At 40.9% G+C, this 19,804-nt stretch overlaps 1 protein-coding gene and 1 long non-coding RNA gene across 6 annotated transcripts in view; both read right to left on the reverse strand.

Annotated features, from left to right (window-relative positions):
* Window positions 1–15: 15 nt before the first annotated feature.
* LOC125905486 (uncharacterized) lies at window positions 16–10,711 on the reverse strand. 2 transcript variants are annotated; one of them, XR_007451663.1, is made up of 3 exons: window positions 10,631–10,711; window positions 3,496–3,716; window positions 16–94 (listed from the first exon to the last, which is right to left on the reverse strand). It is a non-coding gene; the product is annotated as an uncharacterized LOC125905486 (long non-coding RNA). The 2 variants fall into 2 exon arrangements; XR_007451662.1 differs by lacking the exon at window positions 10,631–10,711 and adding an exon at window positions 10,277–10,617.
* A 2,008-nt stretch (window positions 10,712–12,719) lies between these two features.
* The window catches only part of sema4d (sema domain, immunoglobulin domain (Ig), transmembrane domain (TM) and short cytoplasmic domain, (semaphorin) 4D), a 50,447-nt gene continuing 43,362 nt past the window's right edge, over window positions 12,720–19,804 (reverse strand). For 3 of the 4 annotated variants that reach the window (XM_049603444.1, XM_049603445.1, XM_049603446.1), the window contains one exon: window positions 17,483–19,787. In XM_049603444.1, coding sequence (XP_049459401.1) covers window positions 18,778–19,787 — 1,010 coding nt within the window. In that variant the 3' untranslated portion in view covers window positions 17,483–18,777. Of the gene's footprint in view, window positions 13,565–15,094; window positions 15,187–15,388; window positions 15,602–17,411; window positions 19,788–19,804 lie in introns of those variants that run through there. The other variant, XM_049603447.1, reaches the window with a different exon arrangement.

Here is a 19,804-nt window from a genome sequence, read left to right on the forward strand (position 1 = left end):
ATGAGGAGCCGGCTGGATGACTCATTCAGGGGAGGCTTGCAGAATAGTGGAAGAGACCATTCCAGACGCAGGTGTACATTTTGTTTTCTCACTGCTGCCCTTTCAAAATGATACGTACATCATCAGATTTGAGATGTTGGCATGATTTAATAAGATGGTGTTCTGTTTACAAAATAAGAAACAAGAAAAATATCCAGTAAAGGAATTAGAAATAAAAATGCCACCCCCCTCTGGTTTTGATTGTCACCATTATCAGGTTTTTTTTCCACATTCATGTGAACAGTTACCACCTACACATTTAATTAGCAATTTACTGTTTATATGTATGAGGGCACATAGTACAAATGTACTAGAACAACAAATGTATTTTGGATTGATAAATATGGTTAGACATATATTTGGACATTTGTCTTTAGAAAAAACATAATGTGCATCAAATTTGATTTTATCATTAGAATGACATACTGTATGCTAATATCAAATAATGTACCTTTTTTTGGAAATTTTAATAATATATCATAAAGTCTATTGGAATATTATTACCCTCTGAGATAGTTATGATTAATGATTCGTTTTTTTCACTGCAAGCAAAAATATTTATCAGTTATTACCAGTTTGTGCAACAGTATTTGTTACCTACTGGTTTTGCTAGAAGAAAAAGGAGAAATTAAAATTATTTAAACAAGAAAAGACTACACTGAAGCTTTGATATCATACAAAATTTTAAAAACCATCATCATCTTCCAGTTTTACACTCTTGTCTTGTTGTTATTATTCCTAATAACTTGAATCTACGCCACAAACTCAGAAATCACTATTCTAGAGACCAAAAATAATGCATGAGAGTATAATAATGTGATCAGTGCAAGCCGAGTCAGTACCGTATGGAAGGAGTGCCAGTATCAAAGTGAAATAATCAAATTGAATTTTAATGTGCTGGTATTCATTTTCAGTTTGAATGTTTGGGATAGCACTACTGCCAAAAATCCAATTAGAGCTATATACTCCACAGTAAAATAATTTTCAGTTATCTTGCTAAATAACCCTGTACAACCCTGCTCGTCCAACTATGAGTTTATTCCCAAACAGGTTATGTTAGAACGAAATAGCAGTCACTCTGATACCATGCTATGCTATATTTTAAGACAATGTTCTCCTCCTTCAGTTCTAGCCTCAGTCTTCTTTTTTTAAAGATTATTTTTGGCCCTTGATTGATAGGTCAGTGGTAGCGTAAATGCAAGGATGACATGCAGCAAAGGGCTGCAGGTCGAAATTGTACCTGTGGCCGATGCAGCAAGAACAGAGCCTTAGTTCATGGGGCGCCTGCTCTACCATGTGATCTACTCGGCATCCTACCCTCAGCCTTTCCACATGACTTTTTTTTAAACAACCAACAGAGTCACTGAGCTTTTGTTTGTTAGCTAGAACTTTACACAATCTGCCAGCCACAGTTTTTCAGCAGTCAAAATCAATGATCGGCAACTAGAAATAAGAAGCCGGCTTTTGTCTACCTCTGTCAGATGTAAAGGTGTTATTTTTCAAATTTTGAAAGGTAGGAGAGATGAGTTTGAAATGGTCGACAGACATATCAACAGTATGTAAGGGGGGAGGGGCTCATGGAAGGGTCAGGATGAATCCTGCTGACATTTCTTCTTGCACCACAAGCAGGTCAACAGTTTTGTCTTTTAGTGAAATATAATAATAATGACATGTATTGCCATGAAAAGAAAATTCATGACTAAATGCATGTAAAACTAGTAACTTTTCCAACAGTCTCAGCTCTAGTTCATGTTCAGTGCTAATTAGCAAAGGTTAGCATGCTAACACACAAAGGCAAAATGATGAACAAGGTAAACATGGGCAGCTGTGGCTCAGGAGACACAGCGGGTCGTCTGCTAACTGGAAGATCGGCAGCTCAGTCCCCAGCTCCTCTTATCCCAGTTGTATCCTTCGGCAAAGTACTGAACCCCCTGCTCCCGATGGCATCAGTGTGCGAGTGCGTTTAAACTGAGTAGCATATTGCACCTTGTATGGTACAGTTGGCCACCAGTGTATGAATGGGTGAATATGACTCTGTAAGCGTAAAAGTGCTTGGAGTAGTCAGGAAACTAGAAGGGCGCTATACAAGTGCAAGTTCATTAGACATTATACTTGGTAAACATCTGCATGTTAGCTTTGTCACTGTGAGTATGGTAGAATGCTGATGTGAGGACTAAGCCCTTGAGTCTCACTGAGCCACTAGCATGACTGTAGACTTATAGCTCAGTTATGCTCTCTGCATGAATGGTTGCATGCCGATGAGCCAACGCGGGATCGTCATGAGAAAGTGTTTGGATCTTTACGGTTTCTCCTCATGGCAAACCAATATTCTCCCAAACTGTAGGGGGCACTACATCGAAAACGCACGTCTCAAGCATGGTTCTCTGCCAATCCGCACCCACATAGTTCCAAAATGTCGTATGGACTGGTGAAAACCCATCACACAGAACCCCTGTGAAGGACCATGTCTGATGGTGTAACATCACTTCGACCTTGCGTACACTTATAACCATTGCGCATGCATCACGCATAAGTCAAGCATTGGTATTGTTAGTTACTGCAATTTACACAAAATATTTTAAACTAGGGCTGTTAAGCAATTAAAAAAATATTTAATTAATTACTTGCTCTGTGATTAATTAATCTAAATTAATCGTATACATCAACTTAAAGTAACTTAAGTATTTTAAAAAATTCAATTCAAATGAATTTTGGCAGATGTATCATAGTAAAGCTGCTGGATTTTAGACAGAATTGTCCCCCTGTCCTCTACCACCAAAACTCGACTGCAGTCCTTTGCAGTCCATTTTGCAAGGGAGTTAGTTAGTCCGTCACAGGTAGACTTACTCAGTTTGCTTCTAAATGCCTGGTCTAGTGCAGCTTGACAAGGCTGGCTGCTAGCACTATAGCATCAGAGGCTGTGCTAGCTCGGACCTCTAGGTTTGCTGCTACTGTAAATGCTTCGTGTTGAGGTGATATTTCAGGCTTGCAGTACTCTGATGGTATGCAAATTCCTTACTGCAGAAATTGCAGAGAAAGGTGCTCATACCAAATTTCATCTGGGCGTATTCTAAATGTTAATGTTTCATTCAGGGGGCCAAGCAGTGTCGTCTCATCTGCCTCCATCATGTGACAAAGCCACTGTGGCCTTCAGTGGCACACCGGGTCAAAAGGCACCACAGACCACGATTAATCAGCGTTACATTTTTTAACATGTTATTTTTTCTGTGATTAATTAATCAAAATTAATGCATTATTTTGACAGCCCTACTTAAACATCATTGTTTCCTACACTATTGCACTATTATCTCAATGTGAGAGTGAGAAATTCTGCTTAATACACCTGAGGAAGAGTGTGTGGATCTATGGCTGACTTGGAACATGTAGTAGACCTCAAGTGCTGTGTGGACATGGGGATAGAGGATCAAAAAAGCACTAGTCACTCTGAAGGCCTACCCATCGTTTCCTTGTCACAGCGCAGAGAAACACAAGGGGGCTCAGTTGAAAAGGAAAGGCGGGATTATCTGGAGTATCTTCTGCTGCTGGAATGAATGGTGGTGGCTGGTCACTGGGGGCATTTCCTGTGTAGCTTAGGCCACAGCATGGAGCTTCCTGTCACGTATGATAGGGTCCATCTGTGGTTACAGCTGATGTAAGCATCACAGGTTGAAGAGCATCTAATAAAAAATAAATAAGATGCCACAAACCGGATCAGGATTATCCTCTTTGAATGAAATTCTTGTAAACATCTTAGCAACCCACAAGTAAGTGACTTTCAAAATAAGAGCGCACTGCTCATGTCAACACTGACAACATAAATATGAATCTGTCTTTTGCTTATTACATAAATCTTGTGCATTGACTAAAAGAGCATTTACAAAATAAAAGGTGACACAGAAGTTGTCAAGATGACCATGTGAAGTTCATAGTATTTTATAGATGTACTAATGACTAATACTGAGTAAGAACATGTGTTTCACTGCAGTTAAATATATGATTTAATATCTGTTTTCTATCTCATTAAGAGTGAATGAGAAAGGAGAGACAGAGGAAAAGAGCATCCATTGGCAAGGAAAGCAGCAGACACTTCTCCACTTGACTACTGTTGCCAGGTTACCAAAAACATTCAAAAAAGCAAGAGTTATTTTCAGACTAGCTCGAAGCAAAATAACCAATGTTACAGAAAGGGCAGACACAGGCAACTGGTAAAATGTGACCATTTTTTGTTATTATTATTTTTTAAATACATTATTCACCGACAGCAGACAAAGGGTTAGGGTTGGTTGGCTCCAGGGATTTGGCTCATAATTTAGGTTTGTAATATTTGAGGAGACTTTTAACATTCACAATTAAAAATGAACCCCAGTCGCCCACCCAGAATCTAAAAGCACCAGTGCCAAACCAGACCTGGAAGACTGTTGGGCTTTTGTCTTCAGCTGGTATAACTGGTATAGTTCATTGGGTTGCTGCAATGAAAATGTCAAACCTGCTTCCACAAGGTTTTGTGAGGAAATAAAATCACTTCAACAGAAGGAAAATAATGCTTTCATTTGTTCAAGCAGACCATCACTCTGATTACAGTGATTGAGGCTACTCTCACACCTGCATAGGTATCCCAGTAGCATTCATAGGTCAAACTTCCACAATCACACTTACAACTCATCAAAAGCAGACAACTTCTCAAACAAGTTAGTTTTTCTCTCCACAACACACAGCTATGTTAAGAGGACCCTGTCATGTACTGGGACAAACCCCAATAGAGCAGAAGCAGGAGGACTTGTAAGAGACACCACGCAAGCCTTAGACATGTGTTGATCACCCACAGACGATAAGTCAAATGATCCAATGGCTCTTGCGCAGCACAACAATATTTCTGAAAAAGTATTTATGATTATGATTATAAATAGGCTACTGCATGTGAAATGATGAGGCTGCCAAAATCAAAGCGGAATATATAAAAAAAACAAACAAACAAAACAAGCCAATATGACCTCAGAAAGACGCTGGACTCTTATATTGGACAGACTTTAAATTTCGGTTGGAATGAAAAACTGGTTGACAATATTTTAAATGTTTAATGACGTTAGAATTTAACATAGCGTGGATATAAACATTATGACATTTTGCAGAATTGCTTTTTGTTCTCCACACCTTGCTGACAAATGTCATTATTCTACATTAAGATGATGTTTGGTGAGACAGTTGGAAGACACTGGATTTTGGTTACTGTCAAATTGACGCTGGCATTGTCCTGACACTGAAGTTTGGTCGCCTGACGACACAACCTAAATTCAACCAAATATCAACATCTAACAGCGTTGGTGGCCAGCTAGGTGGTGCTACATTAAAAGTTAGGTATCATCAAAACTGACTTCAATTTATCCTGGGGGTCATTAATGTTTGGACCAAATGTCATTAAAACCCATTTAATAGTTGTTAAGGTATTTCACTAAAAATACAAATGTGAACCTCTTGATATTAAAAGAGGAAAAAGTCAGGGGATCACCAGACTCTTTAGGGTTCATCCTCAGGAGGCCAGGAATGTCTGTAATAAATGTCACAGCAATCTAGTGTTGTCACGATACCAAAATCTTTGTTTCGGTACCAATACCAATATGAATTTCGATACTTTTCAATACTCTTCGGTACTTTTCCTAAGGAAAAGTCCTTTTGGATACAAACCTTTAGAACAATAAATAGTAGGGGTGTAACGGTGCCAAAAAAATCATGGTTCGGTAAGTACCTCGGTCCGGACGTCACAGTTTGGTAACTCGAATGTCCCACCAAGTTTGTTTTGTCTCGTGTTGTCTCCCTTTGCGAGGCAGACTTTCTCGTCTTTTTTCACAGGCGCCAGCTGCGAATGTTGATACAGGTGTTGTCATACACACCACTTGTGCAATCTGTGCTCCAATAGGAACAAGAAAGGTGTTTGTATGCATAATTGAGTAAAATAAATTAACTAAATTAATGAATTGAATCAATTTCAAAGAACCGGTATTTTCCAAATGCAGTATAGTACCGTTTGGAATACTCTAGTACCGCGGTACTATTTTAGTACCGGTATACCGTGCAACACTACAGCAATCCATCCAATAGTTTTTGAGACATTTTAGCCTGGGCGTCAGTGGCTGACTAACCATCTGACCGACACTGCCATACTCTGCTAAGAGGCTACAGTTAGAAATCCAAAGTCAAGTATTGAAGTCAAGCCCTGAAGAACAGTGCCGGGTTTCAAAGCCAATTTGACATAGTGGCCAAACTGTGAAATTACAACTTCAGGGTCCATCACCTGCCATGAGGCCCAAAAATACCTTTTCCTATAAACTTATACTGTAAAAGAGACATCTGAAAATCATCGTATAAATGGGATTTGATCCATTCAGCCTAATAACATTTCAAAAATTGTACAATTAAATAATTTCATCCCCATTCAAGTTTGCAGAAGGCTAAACTTAGCGAAGTTAGCCCCTTGGCCAGCTGAAGTCTCTTGTGTGCTTGCTCTTTGGGCCCCCAAAAGTGGGAGGTCAAGTTACTCTATAGGTGACAGTTTAACTTTTTTGACTTCATGTGCCACTGAGCAACTTTCATTGGAATGAATGGGGCCCTCCAACACTGTATCCAGTTCTCTTTATACATCCACGATCAAAATATGCAGAAGACATTAGAGAAATCTTAAATAAGACTTTTTTGTGGATGGAATGAGGAGAACTAAATGGTCAGGCCATGTACATTTTCATAGTTTTCTGCATTATAATATTCAAAATGGGAACAAGACTGCACTAACAATAATACACTCACTTTTTAATTTCTATTTTTGTTGCAAAAATAAGACTTTATAAAGTAAAACTGCAAATGACTAAATGCAAGTTCAGTTTTGATTAAATAAACCGTCCATAGCACCTGTTTGCTGTCAACTCATTGCTTTATTGCTCCATTATTGCACTGTGATGCTAAAACACAACCATCTACTTTTTTAACTGTGAGTTACATCACATTACCATACCGTATACAGTTAGTCTATACATATTAAATGGGCCAGGGACACCTCTAGATTTGACAAAAATATAAATAAAAGTTACACAACATTTGGTTAACAATATGTTCACACTGAATGGAACCGAGTGTCATTTTTCTTGCCCCACATCCATGACCTAATATGAGCCTGTTTGTGACCACATTTCAATAACATCGCCGCCTGTGGTTATACAATTGTGTGTCATGTTTCTTAAAAGCTCAATGAAACACGATCAAATGAATAGCAAAGGAAAACAATATTGATAGCCTACTTGAAGAGAGCAGAGTGATGTAAGAATTTCCTGTGTGGACAATGAGTAGCCTTGAGAGCTCATTTTCATAATCATGTCCGGGGCATCATTTGAGCTTTCTGTGAATGGTTCATTAAAAAAGCAGCAGAGGCAGCAGATGCAGGAGGATCATATAATACACATCTAGTGTATTCATGGGGGGGGGGGGTCTGTATAGCTCTATAGACACATTTACACTTTCCAATCCATTTTTGTACGTCAGCTAACAAAATACTGCTTATAGAACGACCCACGCAACAACCTGGCATTTTAATTAAACCTCTTTAAGGATACAGCACACCTCATGAGTTTATTGTTACTGTAATATTAACACAGTACGAGTGCAGTAAAAGACCTGTGGAATACGTCAGAAAGTACTGGTAAAATAAGTCTTTCCGAAAAGTTTGAGAATAAACTGGTATCTATTTGATTTTCTATTTTCTTATGTGATAGACATATAGGCTAGTCTAAATCTATATGTGTTGGTAGTGTTTAAATAGGCCAACTACATATACACTGTGATTAGGCAACCAGCCCAAATGACCCATGTTTTCTAACATCTTAGTATAAACTATTTTGTATTTTCTAATGTATGAAAAAGTGCATTTTTTGTATGCTGACCAGCTGTCATTTATTGCCAAAAATATCCCAAGCAAAATTAAAAAGTTCTGCACCTTTCAGGGCCAAGGGTTGTGGTTGCTGTAGTTTGCAAACACTTTGAATTTCGGGCCACATTGACTCACACTGCCTCTGCATCACTTCAGCATATCCTGGTACGATGCAAGACCAGTCTAACACGGGGAAGATACACTTGGAAGCGCAACCAGGTACTTAAGTGCTTGGCAGCTGAGCTTGAGACCAAGAGGGTACCACCAACACCATGTCTCTCAAACCTCAGGATAAGTTCAAACGGTTTGCATTGTTTATCTGGGAGGGAGACAAACAAGGAGCAAGCCTCTTGCCTCCCAAGTCAAGCCTGTAGCATGGAGCCAAAGACTGGGAAGTGCGCACTGACCTGGACTAGTGTCTCATAGTTACACCCGAGATAGCAGCGTCCAACTTATAACCAGACCTGGTTCTCTGGTCGATGTCCTGTCAGCGCGTTTTCCTCATAGAACTAACTGTCCCTTAGGAGGATGCCAGGAGAGGCGTTTGAACGCAAGAGATTGCGCTAGGTTGAACTCATAACTCAAGCAGCGACTAAAGACTAAAGGAAAGCTGAGGTGCGACTGATCGTGGTGGGTTGCAGAGGCTTCGTCGCTAGATCCACCACTACGCTCCTCAAGGAAATCGGAATTAATCGGCAGGCCCAGAGGAAAGTGATGTAGGATCTGGCCAGTATAGCTAAGAGGTGCAGTCATTGGCTATGGCTGAAGAGAAAGGATCCCATCTGGGCCCCTAGGTGACCACAGATGAGCTAACCTTCTGACACACACCCAGGCCTGATCAGCCTGTGGTGAGCGTGCTGCAATAAAGGTATCTTGTGATAAACGCCTTCCTCTTTGTAACACCAAGTCCTAATCTGAATATGTCATGGATGTCTAAAGAGAACTGGTTACAGTGTTGGGCGAGTCCCAGTTCATTCTAAATGTTGCTCAGTGGAGCATAAAGCAGTATGTATAGCTGCAGCTGGAGCAGCCTACCAGCTACTTAACTCACCCACTACACTTGCATGTCAATCCACGATTCCTTCACCCCTTGGTCTAGAAGTGGAAGCCCTGAAGAAAATGCTACATTAGCATTCAGTTAGCTATGAAGTGTTAGGCTAAAAGTAGCTGCATAGATCAGCCTCTCATTGGGCAGAACGAGCCACCTGCTGAAGTCCCGCCCTACCACCTCCGGCTGTGTAGCAGTTTTCAACCATTTTCAACACATCCTTTACTAACTTTGTGGTGTTTGGTCTTGCGGGGATGTAGCCATTTTTCTGCCATGGTTCACGTCCTGTAGGCGATATTTTTGTGGGTGTGTTACACCAAAACCTGTTTCCCCCCCCGGCAATATTTCTGCAAGCGCACCATTGCTGTGGCACCGCCCAGAACAATTGTGATTGGTTGAAAGCAATACAAGCAGCCGGGGAGTTTTTTTCTCCAATCTTAAAGTGAGAGTCGGCCCAGCCAGACCTTTCTTTTCTTGAGAAAGGTCTGGTGAGCGAGACTAGGTTAAAAGAGGGGCAATTACGGTATGGGTTAGGCAAATGGCGAGGGTTACATCTCCTTGCTTACAAGTTGCATCACGTCTTCATGTATGACGAATTATACACATTTATGAAGCCTAGAATAGCTGCAGGATAAAATTATGTTACACTCATTTAAGGTTACGGAGGGCAAGTTAGCTGCTCGGCCAGAGGAAGTTAGCCGCTCAGCTCGCAAACGTCTGTGGTGCACTTGCTTTATGGGCCCAACGATGCAGAAGATCTGGATAATTTTATAACTGAGAGGTCTAAGCTTTTGGCTTCATGTAACTTCAGTAACTTTCATAGTAACGATCAGGGCCCCACCTCTTATACCTCGATCTGCCAAAACACTAAAATCACTGGCGAGTGAAGGGAGTATCATCATTTTATTACACTGCAATGTTCTGCTGGGAAACCTCAGGTCCTGCCATTGATGTGGATGCCACTTCATGTGCCCCACCCACACAGGTACCCTAGCAGACCAAGTACCCTCCCTTATAGCAACAGCACTCTGCTATGGCAATTGCCCCCCCCCCGTAGGACAATGCACCACGCCATGATCTATGCTCTTAACACTACAATCCCCCCAAAATAGGACATTTCTGCAATTCATTAACAAACTTTATATAAAATAATTTTGAAAAATCTTTAGAGACATAAAGCAACAGGTCGATATGACTTTTATATTATTTTACATAGACTAGCTACACAAAAAGACGTCAAAACAGTATAATTTGAAAATGTTAGCATAATTACTCACCTGTGAACTGATTAACGTTATCTTGACGCGAGATTCTGGTCACATGAGCTAAATTATCCAATGACAGCCTTTGTGCAATTTAAAGTAAAAAGCTAATCGAGTTGTCACTTCTGTTGAAGACTTTATCTGAAAATATGTCTGGCAACTAATTATATTCGGACAGGTATAATGACGACTACTATGAGTACAGGTGAGCAGCTGTGTCACTAATACCATTGACTTTCTTGCTGCAAACATGGCTGCTAAACAGATGTACATTTGCCAAAACAACCTCTTAGTCTTCAACTTTGAAGCCTTGTTTTTTTGAAGGACGGGAAAAAAATAGAAACACTTCTTATAAAGCATAAATTTTACCTTTGAGTCGCTTGGTCGCTTATCTTAGTTTGTTGACAAGAATGAAACAGGCTCATTGCGGCCATTGCTAGGTAAAACCTCTACTACAGCTGCGGTCACCACCTGTCAGTGCCAGTGTGTTTCCCGCCCTCAGGGGGCAGTAATGAGCCTATTAGTACACCAGTGTGAGTCGAAGAAGACGTCGCACTGCATAACTCTCTTGGGCAAGCGACACAAAGATGAGATTTGTGCTTTATCAGACCTGTTTTCAAACGGCGTATTTCTGTTTTTAAGAGTCAAGACTTCAAGGATGAAATTTGACTGGTTGGTTTGGTGAATGTACTTCCGGTTAACCGCCCGACCTCCATTAAAGACCGGAGCACAGCTGCTTCCCTATGGTGCTTCTATATTAGATGCTAATAAAGCATCTCTAACCATTTCGCTTTCCAGGGGAGCATTTCTCATATTGACAGAACCTGTAAAATTAACCTATCTGACAAACTAAAGAGGATAGCGAGCCATGCACCGCTGCATCTAGTAAACCAATTAAATTGCCAACTTCGTCAAGTCAGTTAAATAAGAAAAGAGAGATGTAGAGAACACACTACCACACTTACTAGTCATTTTCTAATCATAACTGTTTGTGATTTTTAAGGTATGGAATTAGTACTGTTCCTGTATGCATATTTAGCTGACCACTATTAGTGCAGCTGTTATAATTTTTGTTAAGGCTGTATACCTCACAGCATGCTGACTTAAACCTGCCATCAAAGTCTAAATATAGTCATTTATTTATTTATAATTTAAAATTTTATTTATTTTATTTATTTATGTATCATTTATTTTAATTAGGCCTACCAGGCATGTTGTTCTGCCTAGGAAAATGGAAAATAGGGAAATATATTCCATGAGTGCATTTGAAATCTGGGAGTGCAGTAGTCCCAAGGATGGATCCACAACATAAGGCATGACTCATGTACTGTAGGTAATAACTCTTATAGGCCCCACATACACCATTAGCTTTCAGCATACAAAATGCGCTGCTGGTTTGTTTTAAAACAATGTTCATGATTGAACTAGCAAATTAACTGTGCAAAATTAGCTGTATTTTCTCAGCATAGAAGCTAGTTTGTATAAAGATCTTAGATCCTACTCATCCTGCTGCTATCAAACAACACTACGTCCCAAAGTGCCTCAATTATCTTAAAAAAAAAAAGGAAGATATTTCTGTTTCTGACCTATAATGGGTGACAGGGATTTGCATTAGGTTCACAACACTGATTTCTTACATTCAGTAGGAAGAGAACTGTCTTGTGACATCATGCCAGAATCAGCAAGTTGGCCTTGTGATACTGCTGTTGTGTGGCCAGAAATAAACCAGTTAAACCAGTATTCGGCAGTACCTTTTGAAAAAAGCACCTAATTTACATAACAATGTGTAAATAACTTTGCTGCCATGACTTTGAGTCATGACGGAAGTAATAAACAAAGAACTATCTTCTTTTTTTTTTGCTTGTGCTCCTTTACTTAGTCACACGAGGGCGCTATAGCTCAAGTTTTTGGTAAAGCCATGAACAATATAAAGGCATTACAATGCAATACTGAGCTTCAGAAACTTTTTTTTTTCCTCAGTTGCAGTTTTGTTATACAATAAATATCTTAATTTTGACATTAGGTTGAACTTTTTTCTCATTATTCCAAGTTGCATTAAAGATAGAATATTAAATAACCATTCCTCTATGAACATATGAGGCCTAAGCATCTCAGATGAAGTCTACAACCTACATCTAGAAAGGAAATAAGCTGTCAGTTAAGGACATCGTACCCTCTGAAAATATCATAACTGGCTTCCAAGAAGAAATGCTCGGCAGAGGTCGGTTAATAATTCAGATGGTAGAAAGTGTTCTGGTGTAAAAGGCTGACATGGCACTGTGCCACTCTGGTTTTGATCCTGCAGGGGTAATAACTTGTTTATAAATGGGTCAAACAGGTCTGTGAATATTTAATCTATCACCTGATGTAAAAATATAAACATGCATTATTCACACATGGCAAAAATGTGATGCACTTTTCCTTAAGTCAATGTAAGCAACAGATAAACTCCATTTATTTGTGCTTCAAAAGCAAGTAGGTAGTTTTAATGTGAACAAAAACTAACTGCAGACAGCAGCAGTGAGGTACAGACTGTAAAAATCCAAGCTATGCCAAGGATGGCATTTTGGACGCTGGGGTTTCAAGCTGAATTTCACTCCTGGTGATATGATCTTGCTTAATGTCAAACATCAGAGGTATACTGTCATTGGAAAGAACTCTGCTTCCCACAGTAACCTTCTTCAATCCGGCAATCGAAATCCTGTGACTAAACTCGGGCTTTGACTCTCTGGAAGGAAAAAAATAAATGCCCAATAAATATTAAAGACACTGTATAATCTCAAGTGAAAATGTCAAACTGCAAGTATAGCTCTGAAGGACCGTACTGAGGCTTTAGAAGGCAGCAACGGAGCACACATCTGAGACCTCTGTGAAAATAACTATAAACAGGCCACAGATGCTCCATCACTTACAAATTCAGATCAGTGCTCCTCATACACCATCAGTTTTATTGTTCCATACAAGCACTGCTTTCAGGATGTTCATTTTCATCAATAAAAATAGAAATTAATGCATGTTTAGAAGACAGGCAGCCCATGTGTCCTCAGACCGATGACCCTCATCTCCTCGTCAGTTTTTGGAAGGAGTCCCAACACCATCATCACAGCCAGGTGAGCCCCCTCTGCAGAAGGCAGGTGCTGTGAATTCTTTGCTGCACGCTCCATCAAGCTTCTCCGTAAGAAGTGACACTGAGACATCGTATTCCGTCTGTTTATGATAGTCTCAGTGTCAAAAGGTGTGGTTCAGCCAACACAAGTGAAGCTCATGATGTCTTAAGAGGGCTCAGTGGCCGTCACAGCTTTCCTGTGGAAGGAAAAACAGAGTTGTACTGTGCAACTAGGGGAGGATAGACACATGAAGTGTTAAGGATTGATCTGTAGTGTGCTAAAATCTCACCAAATACACTTAGATGCTTTCAGTCACTATCAGAAATGCAAATTATTTTTAAATGTTGATAACAGAGGTTAAAGTAGCCTGCTTCTAGACCTCTGAATCTGCCACCACATCTAAGATTTTACCAGTAATTCAAAATATAATGAAAAATGTATCTGAATAGCTTAAGTTAAAGGGACATTTCAGCCCAAAATTAAAAAAATACTTATTTTTCCTTTCACCTGTAGTGTTATTTATCAGTCTAGATTGTTTTGGTGTGAGTTGCAGAGTGTTGGAGATGTCAGCCATAGAGATGTCTGCCTTCTCTCAAATATAATGGAACTAGATGGCACTCATGTGTAACCCGGTCATGATTTCTGGAAAAAGACATAATTGAGAGGAGGCAGACGTCTCTATTGCTGATATCTCCAACACTCAGGGACTCGCACCTAAACAATCTAGACTGATAAACAGCACTAAATGTAAGATGGAAAAAAATGGAAGAATATTTTTGGGGTGAAAGTGTCCCTTTAAGCTAGTTTACCACTTGGAAACTGCTTTGCAGGGAGGGAGCTTGCATTGCAGTAGTAGATCTGCATTCAAATGAAACAAAGAGAGACTGGATCTGAGTCTGTAAACTAAAACCAGTGTTATTGTAGCTATTGTCCTCACTGTTTGCCCTGCATCTCTCTCTGCATCTGTCTCTTTATGCATCATTTGGTCATGTGGATCACTGTAAATTATTTATGTTGATCTGTTCTGCACACACGAAATCTGTTGCACGTCTGTCCGTCCTGGAAGAGGGATCCCTCTTCAGTTGCTCTTCCTGAAATTTCTACCTTTCTACATATACATACAATTGAATTGAACTGAACTGAATTAAACTTTTATGCATGTTTCTCCAGGCCTTTACAGCTACAGGTACAGATGGATGACGAAACATTATAACTATGGAGACAGAATCCCCTTTAATGTTTAAGTTATAGAAAATAAAATCTAAATAGAAAAAAACACGATAATTAATTGTGAATTAAAATCTACTGTAGATTGATCTAATGATGACCTGCTCCCCTTAAGACATTCAATATTTTAGTCAGAAGCCTTGTGAGATATTAGTAATCTTTAGTTATCTGTAACACAGTTAGCTGGATATGGTTAATAGATCATGTTGAACACAAAATGTAGTTAAATGTAATTGCAGTTAACAAAAAAGCTGCAGGAACAGCTGGTAATTTAGTGTAGTAACTCTGATAAACACCTTATTCAGACCGTAGAAAACACTGTTAAGTAAAGATCATCTGGAAAACAAACTGGCACTGAGGGTTCAAACCACTCGCCTACAGCCAAACATGCAGAGCAGGTTAAAACTGGTGCCCATGATGTAAGTCTACCCAGGCGACTGCACAATAACTATTATAAAGTTGTGAGAAAACACACTCACATGCACGAACACAGACCTACCCAGGCCTTTTCCCATCTCTTTAGCAGTTGTTCGTGCTCTGTGAGCGCACCTCTCCACTGGTTCAAATCCCTGGTAGGAATGCTCTCCTCATCTGTCAAATAACAACGTCTTTTACTGAAATAATGGCAACTAATCCCAGGCACTGTATTAACCCTCTACATGCATTACTCAAAGTATATCTCACATTGGAGACATAATAGGTTTCAATACTGAAAATACTTATTGTCAAGGTAGATGTGTCCATAAAGTTCTACACACATTTTCAGAGCCATACAAGCATCACGTGCAGATACCTCCAATAGTGAGGTGAAGGTCAATCTCAGATATGTCATTTCCTGTGCTGGCCTCTGCGACACAGTGGTAACGAGCGTCCTTGATCAGCGGCCCCTCTCGGAGCCAGCTGCTCACTAGAACCTCCCTCTGACCCAGCGGCAGGCGGTACTCCATTATGGGGGTGTCCAGAGTGTGCCCGTTTATTAGCCAGTGAATGTGGACATCACTGGGACCTGAGGGACAGAACAGGACTTCATGTTGACCCCCCCGATGGTCACATAGACGTACTGTACATGAGATAGGAATACTTGCCTGAGATCCATTTGTGGAGTTCGAGTTTCAGCAATAAGCTCTAGAGGCGACTAAATAAACATGCAGTGTACAAGTGTGCATAATGTCTGATCTCAGCTGTTATTCAGTGCATCTTCTACAAGGTGGAGTTGCTGATGAAGCCAGATTTACTGAGCGGTGCATTAGGGCTGCAACTAACAATTATTTTCATTGTCGACTAATCTGTCGATTATTTCTTCGATTAGTCGACTAATCATTTTATCGAAAAATGTGTTGGAAAGTTGAAAAATGTCAGTCTGTCTCTCTCAAACCCGAAAATTATGTCATCTAATATCTTGTCTCGTACTCACGAGAGGTTAGTAGTTCACCATCATGGGAGAGTGTGTAATGCTGCCAATATGTAAGAAGCTGCAATAAGAGTACTTTGGGGTTCTTTTATAGTACTTTTCTATAAAAAATGACTCAAACCGATTAGTTGACTACTAAAACAGTCAACGATTATTTTAATAGTCGATTAGTCATTGATTAGTCAACTAATTGTTGCAGCCTTTGTAAGATTACCAATTTTTAAACTTTTTTTTTTTGCATATGTTTTCAGTATTTGCCAGATGTGGGACCAACTCATTGTTTTCTAAGTCACAACAAATAAGTCTCAAGTCTTTGCACTTATGTCCCAAGTCAAGACAGGCAAGTTCCGAGTTAGCCCCAAGTCCTCATCTTTGGGTTTCGAGTCCAAAACAAGTCATAATGCACTCTTCACTGAATGTAATGTCATTTTAACAAAAGAATAAGATATGAAATTTGCAAAAATCATGCATACTTTAACTTAGTACATTTTTTGTTTAATAAGGGTGACTGAACTTAAACATAAAAAAGTGGAAGGTATCAAGTATTTTCAAATCAAAAAGCTCAAGTCCAAGTGAAGTCACGAGTCATTGGTGTGGTGCAAGCTGAGTTGCAAGGCTTTTTTTGGTCACAGTCATCAAATTTGTGACTCAAGTGTGACTTGAGTCCACACCTCCGGTATTTTGCAACAGGATCCTCAACTTTCCGTCACATACAGTAGCTTTTTTTATTGTCCCTTTCGCTGTTATCCTCACTACGTAATGATGATGACTGGAGTCAAACATTTAAGAAAACAAACCAGTGTTGAAAACATTTGACAAGATTTATTTAGCCTCCCTACCAAGAGCAATAGTCCCAAAATGTCCCCTAGATTTATGTACATCTTCAAATGGTATTTTTCCCAAATATACAAATATATTTACACTTGTTTACAGGCACAAAAAATGATCCAGATAAAGTATTGAGATGTAAGACATTTGAGCTTACAGTAACACCCTGGATAAAAAAAAAGGACCCACTTCGAAATTTTACATGTTTCACGTCAGACCGCTGTTACATAATACTATACACAAAACTGTACCTTTCATTACATAGAATTGAGAACTGTGAGACCACCGAGAGGTCGACAGTTCAATATCGAAACTTATCTTTTTAAACATTCACTCATTAAGGTATCTTATGTGACACCTAAAACGGAGATGAACAGTTCTCCATGAGTCAGACGCCTTGAAGCAAAGCAGGCTTGTTTTAGACACACACACACACACACACACACACTCCCGGTTAGTTCATGTTGGGAAATGGTAACATGCAACATGCAGAGAGGAGAGAGTGAAAAAGGGGAAGGTTAAAAAGTGAGAAGGAATCGATTTCCAGTTCAGGAGCTGAGTCACAGACACCACTCACCCAAGGCGAGACAGAAGAGCAGGAAGGCCTCCTGGGCGTGAACCCCCCAGGCCTGGTCCTTCAGCAGGGGAGGCAACAGTCTCACCTCTGCCTCCCGCGCCCCGACACTGTGGGGCTTGGCGGAGGAAGAGGTGGAAGAAGAGGAAGAGGAGGAAGGGAGGGCAGAGGGAGTTCCAGAGGACAGGGAAGATGAAGTGTCGACAGGAGAGGAGGCTGTGAGGGAGGGAGTGATGGGAAAAGAGAGTATTGAGGAAAATGGGAAATCTAAAGAAGGGGCAACATGCAACACAGAAAAGAGGGAGACTAATGGACTTAAAAAAAAAAATAACCTACTGCAATAAATAAAACAAATGAAGATGATAACAATTACTTACACAATAGACAAAATGATATTTCCACAAATGTGACTCATCTTAAATAATAATCCTCTGAAAATGTTCTACAACTGAAGGTTTGATTAAAAATAATGATAAAAAAGATTGTTTCCAGGGCTGTTTCAGAAAAAACTTGATGATTGATACCAAGCATCACGTCATACCGCACATATTTCCGTTATTAATAGACAACGTAAGGGAAGATGACTAGTACAGGTTAATACACAGGACCATCAGAGTTGTATCCATATAGGAATGTCGACTTTACAGGAAGGAAAGCAAAATTAAATACAGACAAAGTCAACACTGTCACTCAAAGACGACTCTACACGAGACAGTGGTTTGATTTATTCCAGCATTTTTCTAATCATGCAAGTCGTTGCTTGTCCCCTTCTCTTTCCGTGACCTTCAAACCCCACATCGCCACCTCGCTGGGTGAGATTAAGGCCCACATACCAGGTGGTGCAGATGGCAACACTGCACAAAGCTAGGCTAGAACGTACTGAGCAAATCTTCCCTGAGAAATTACTGTAACGTTGAAGCATTCACCCAAAGTCCAATAGCTGACACGTTGCTTTGAAATAAGATAAGCTTCAAGAGATTATTTTTAACCCAGGCTGTACAAAAAAACACGACTCCAATTTGGAAAACATCAAGGTAACTTACCAATTTGGTAAACAATGTTTCCAATTTGGAATTTAAGAAATAGCTTTTCTTGCTGGACTAAGCTGAGAGGGTGCAGCTTCTGTGAATATAGTTTTTTGCTTTATCATCATAAGCCAGAAATCAGACAACAGGAGATAAATCTCTACAGGCAAGCGGGACGCCTGATTTAAGCTTTGTGATGATTATTATGTGATGCTGTACACTGAACATACTTTCATATAGAGGAAACCATTTACTTGTGAGTCGTGGGAAGATGCAGCAAGAGTGTGACCCCCCCCATAAATAGTCTCTATGTTGAGAAGAACGAGCAGATCAGAGGCGTCTGGCTAGCAGTAAGGCTCGTCTGCATCTGCAAACTGAATGGGCTGAGATTCACAGTCCACATCGAAGGGTTTCTCCTGGGACGGGCTGTCGTCTCCGAAAGTGTGAGAGGGGATCCCGCCGTTGCCACACTCCGGCTCAGTCTCGTACCCGGTGTCGCGGAGCGCCCGGAGGTTCTGAGTGGTCTGGCTGCCATTCTGCGTCGGCTGCTCCGTCATGTTAATTTTGTCAGTTGCGGATGCTTCCATCAGACCTGCCTCACAGGCCAGGTACTCGGGCTGATGGGCGCTCTTGTGACTGCCCAACAGAGCGGCTCGCACCCGCAGGCATGGAGCTGGAAGATACTGCATGTAGCAGTTGTACGCCAACGCAGCCAGGAAGAGGAGGAAAAACAGGAGGAAGAGGAAGAGGAGGGCGGTGCTGTTGTTGTGTTGCAAATACTCAGCCGCTGGGTCCCTGCTGTCTGGGCGGGGAGCGTTGGAGCTTGAGGGAAGGTGCGGCTTTGGTTGGAACTTGATTGTGCTGCTGGGTGGCGGGGTTAGTGATGAGTCAGTTTGGGGTGGGGAGGTGAATTGGACTGTGGCTGTGAAGCTGGGAGGGGCGAGGGCCGACGTTAGTAGGGCTCTGTCTGTCTTACCATTACCTTCAGCTGCGTGTGTGCTAGACGGCTCCCGGCTGCCGAGGGTGGTGGTCACGTGGCCCGCCTGGTGAGGGGCTCTGGGCGGCAGATCCAGAGTCAGGACGTATCCAGCCAGGAGGCGGCTGAAGTTCTTTCCAGCGGCGGGGGCCCATTCCACTGACCAGCACTCGTAGTGACCTTGATCCTCTGGAGCCACGCTGTAAATAAGGAGACCATTTTCACCTATGAGGTGGAAGCGAGAGGCCTCGGTGAGAGCAGAGCCGTTGGATTTCCACATCACCTGGGCCAGATTGGAGTGCACCAGGCACGGCAGCTCAGCGGAGCTCCCTAGTTTCACTGAGACACGCTGGTAGTCCTTCAAAGACAGACGTGACGCTACAAAACAGAGAGGA

Source organism: Epinephelus fuscoguttatus, linkage group LG18, assembly GCF_011397635.1.
Source record: "Epinephelus fuscoguttatus linkage group LG18, E.fuscoguttatus.final_Chr_v1".
Classification (NCBI taxonomy): Eukaryota; Metazoa; Chordata; class Actinopteri; order Perciformes; family Serranidae; genus Epinephelus; species Epinephelus fuscoguttatus.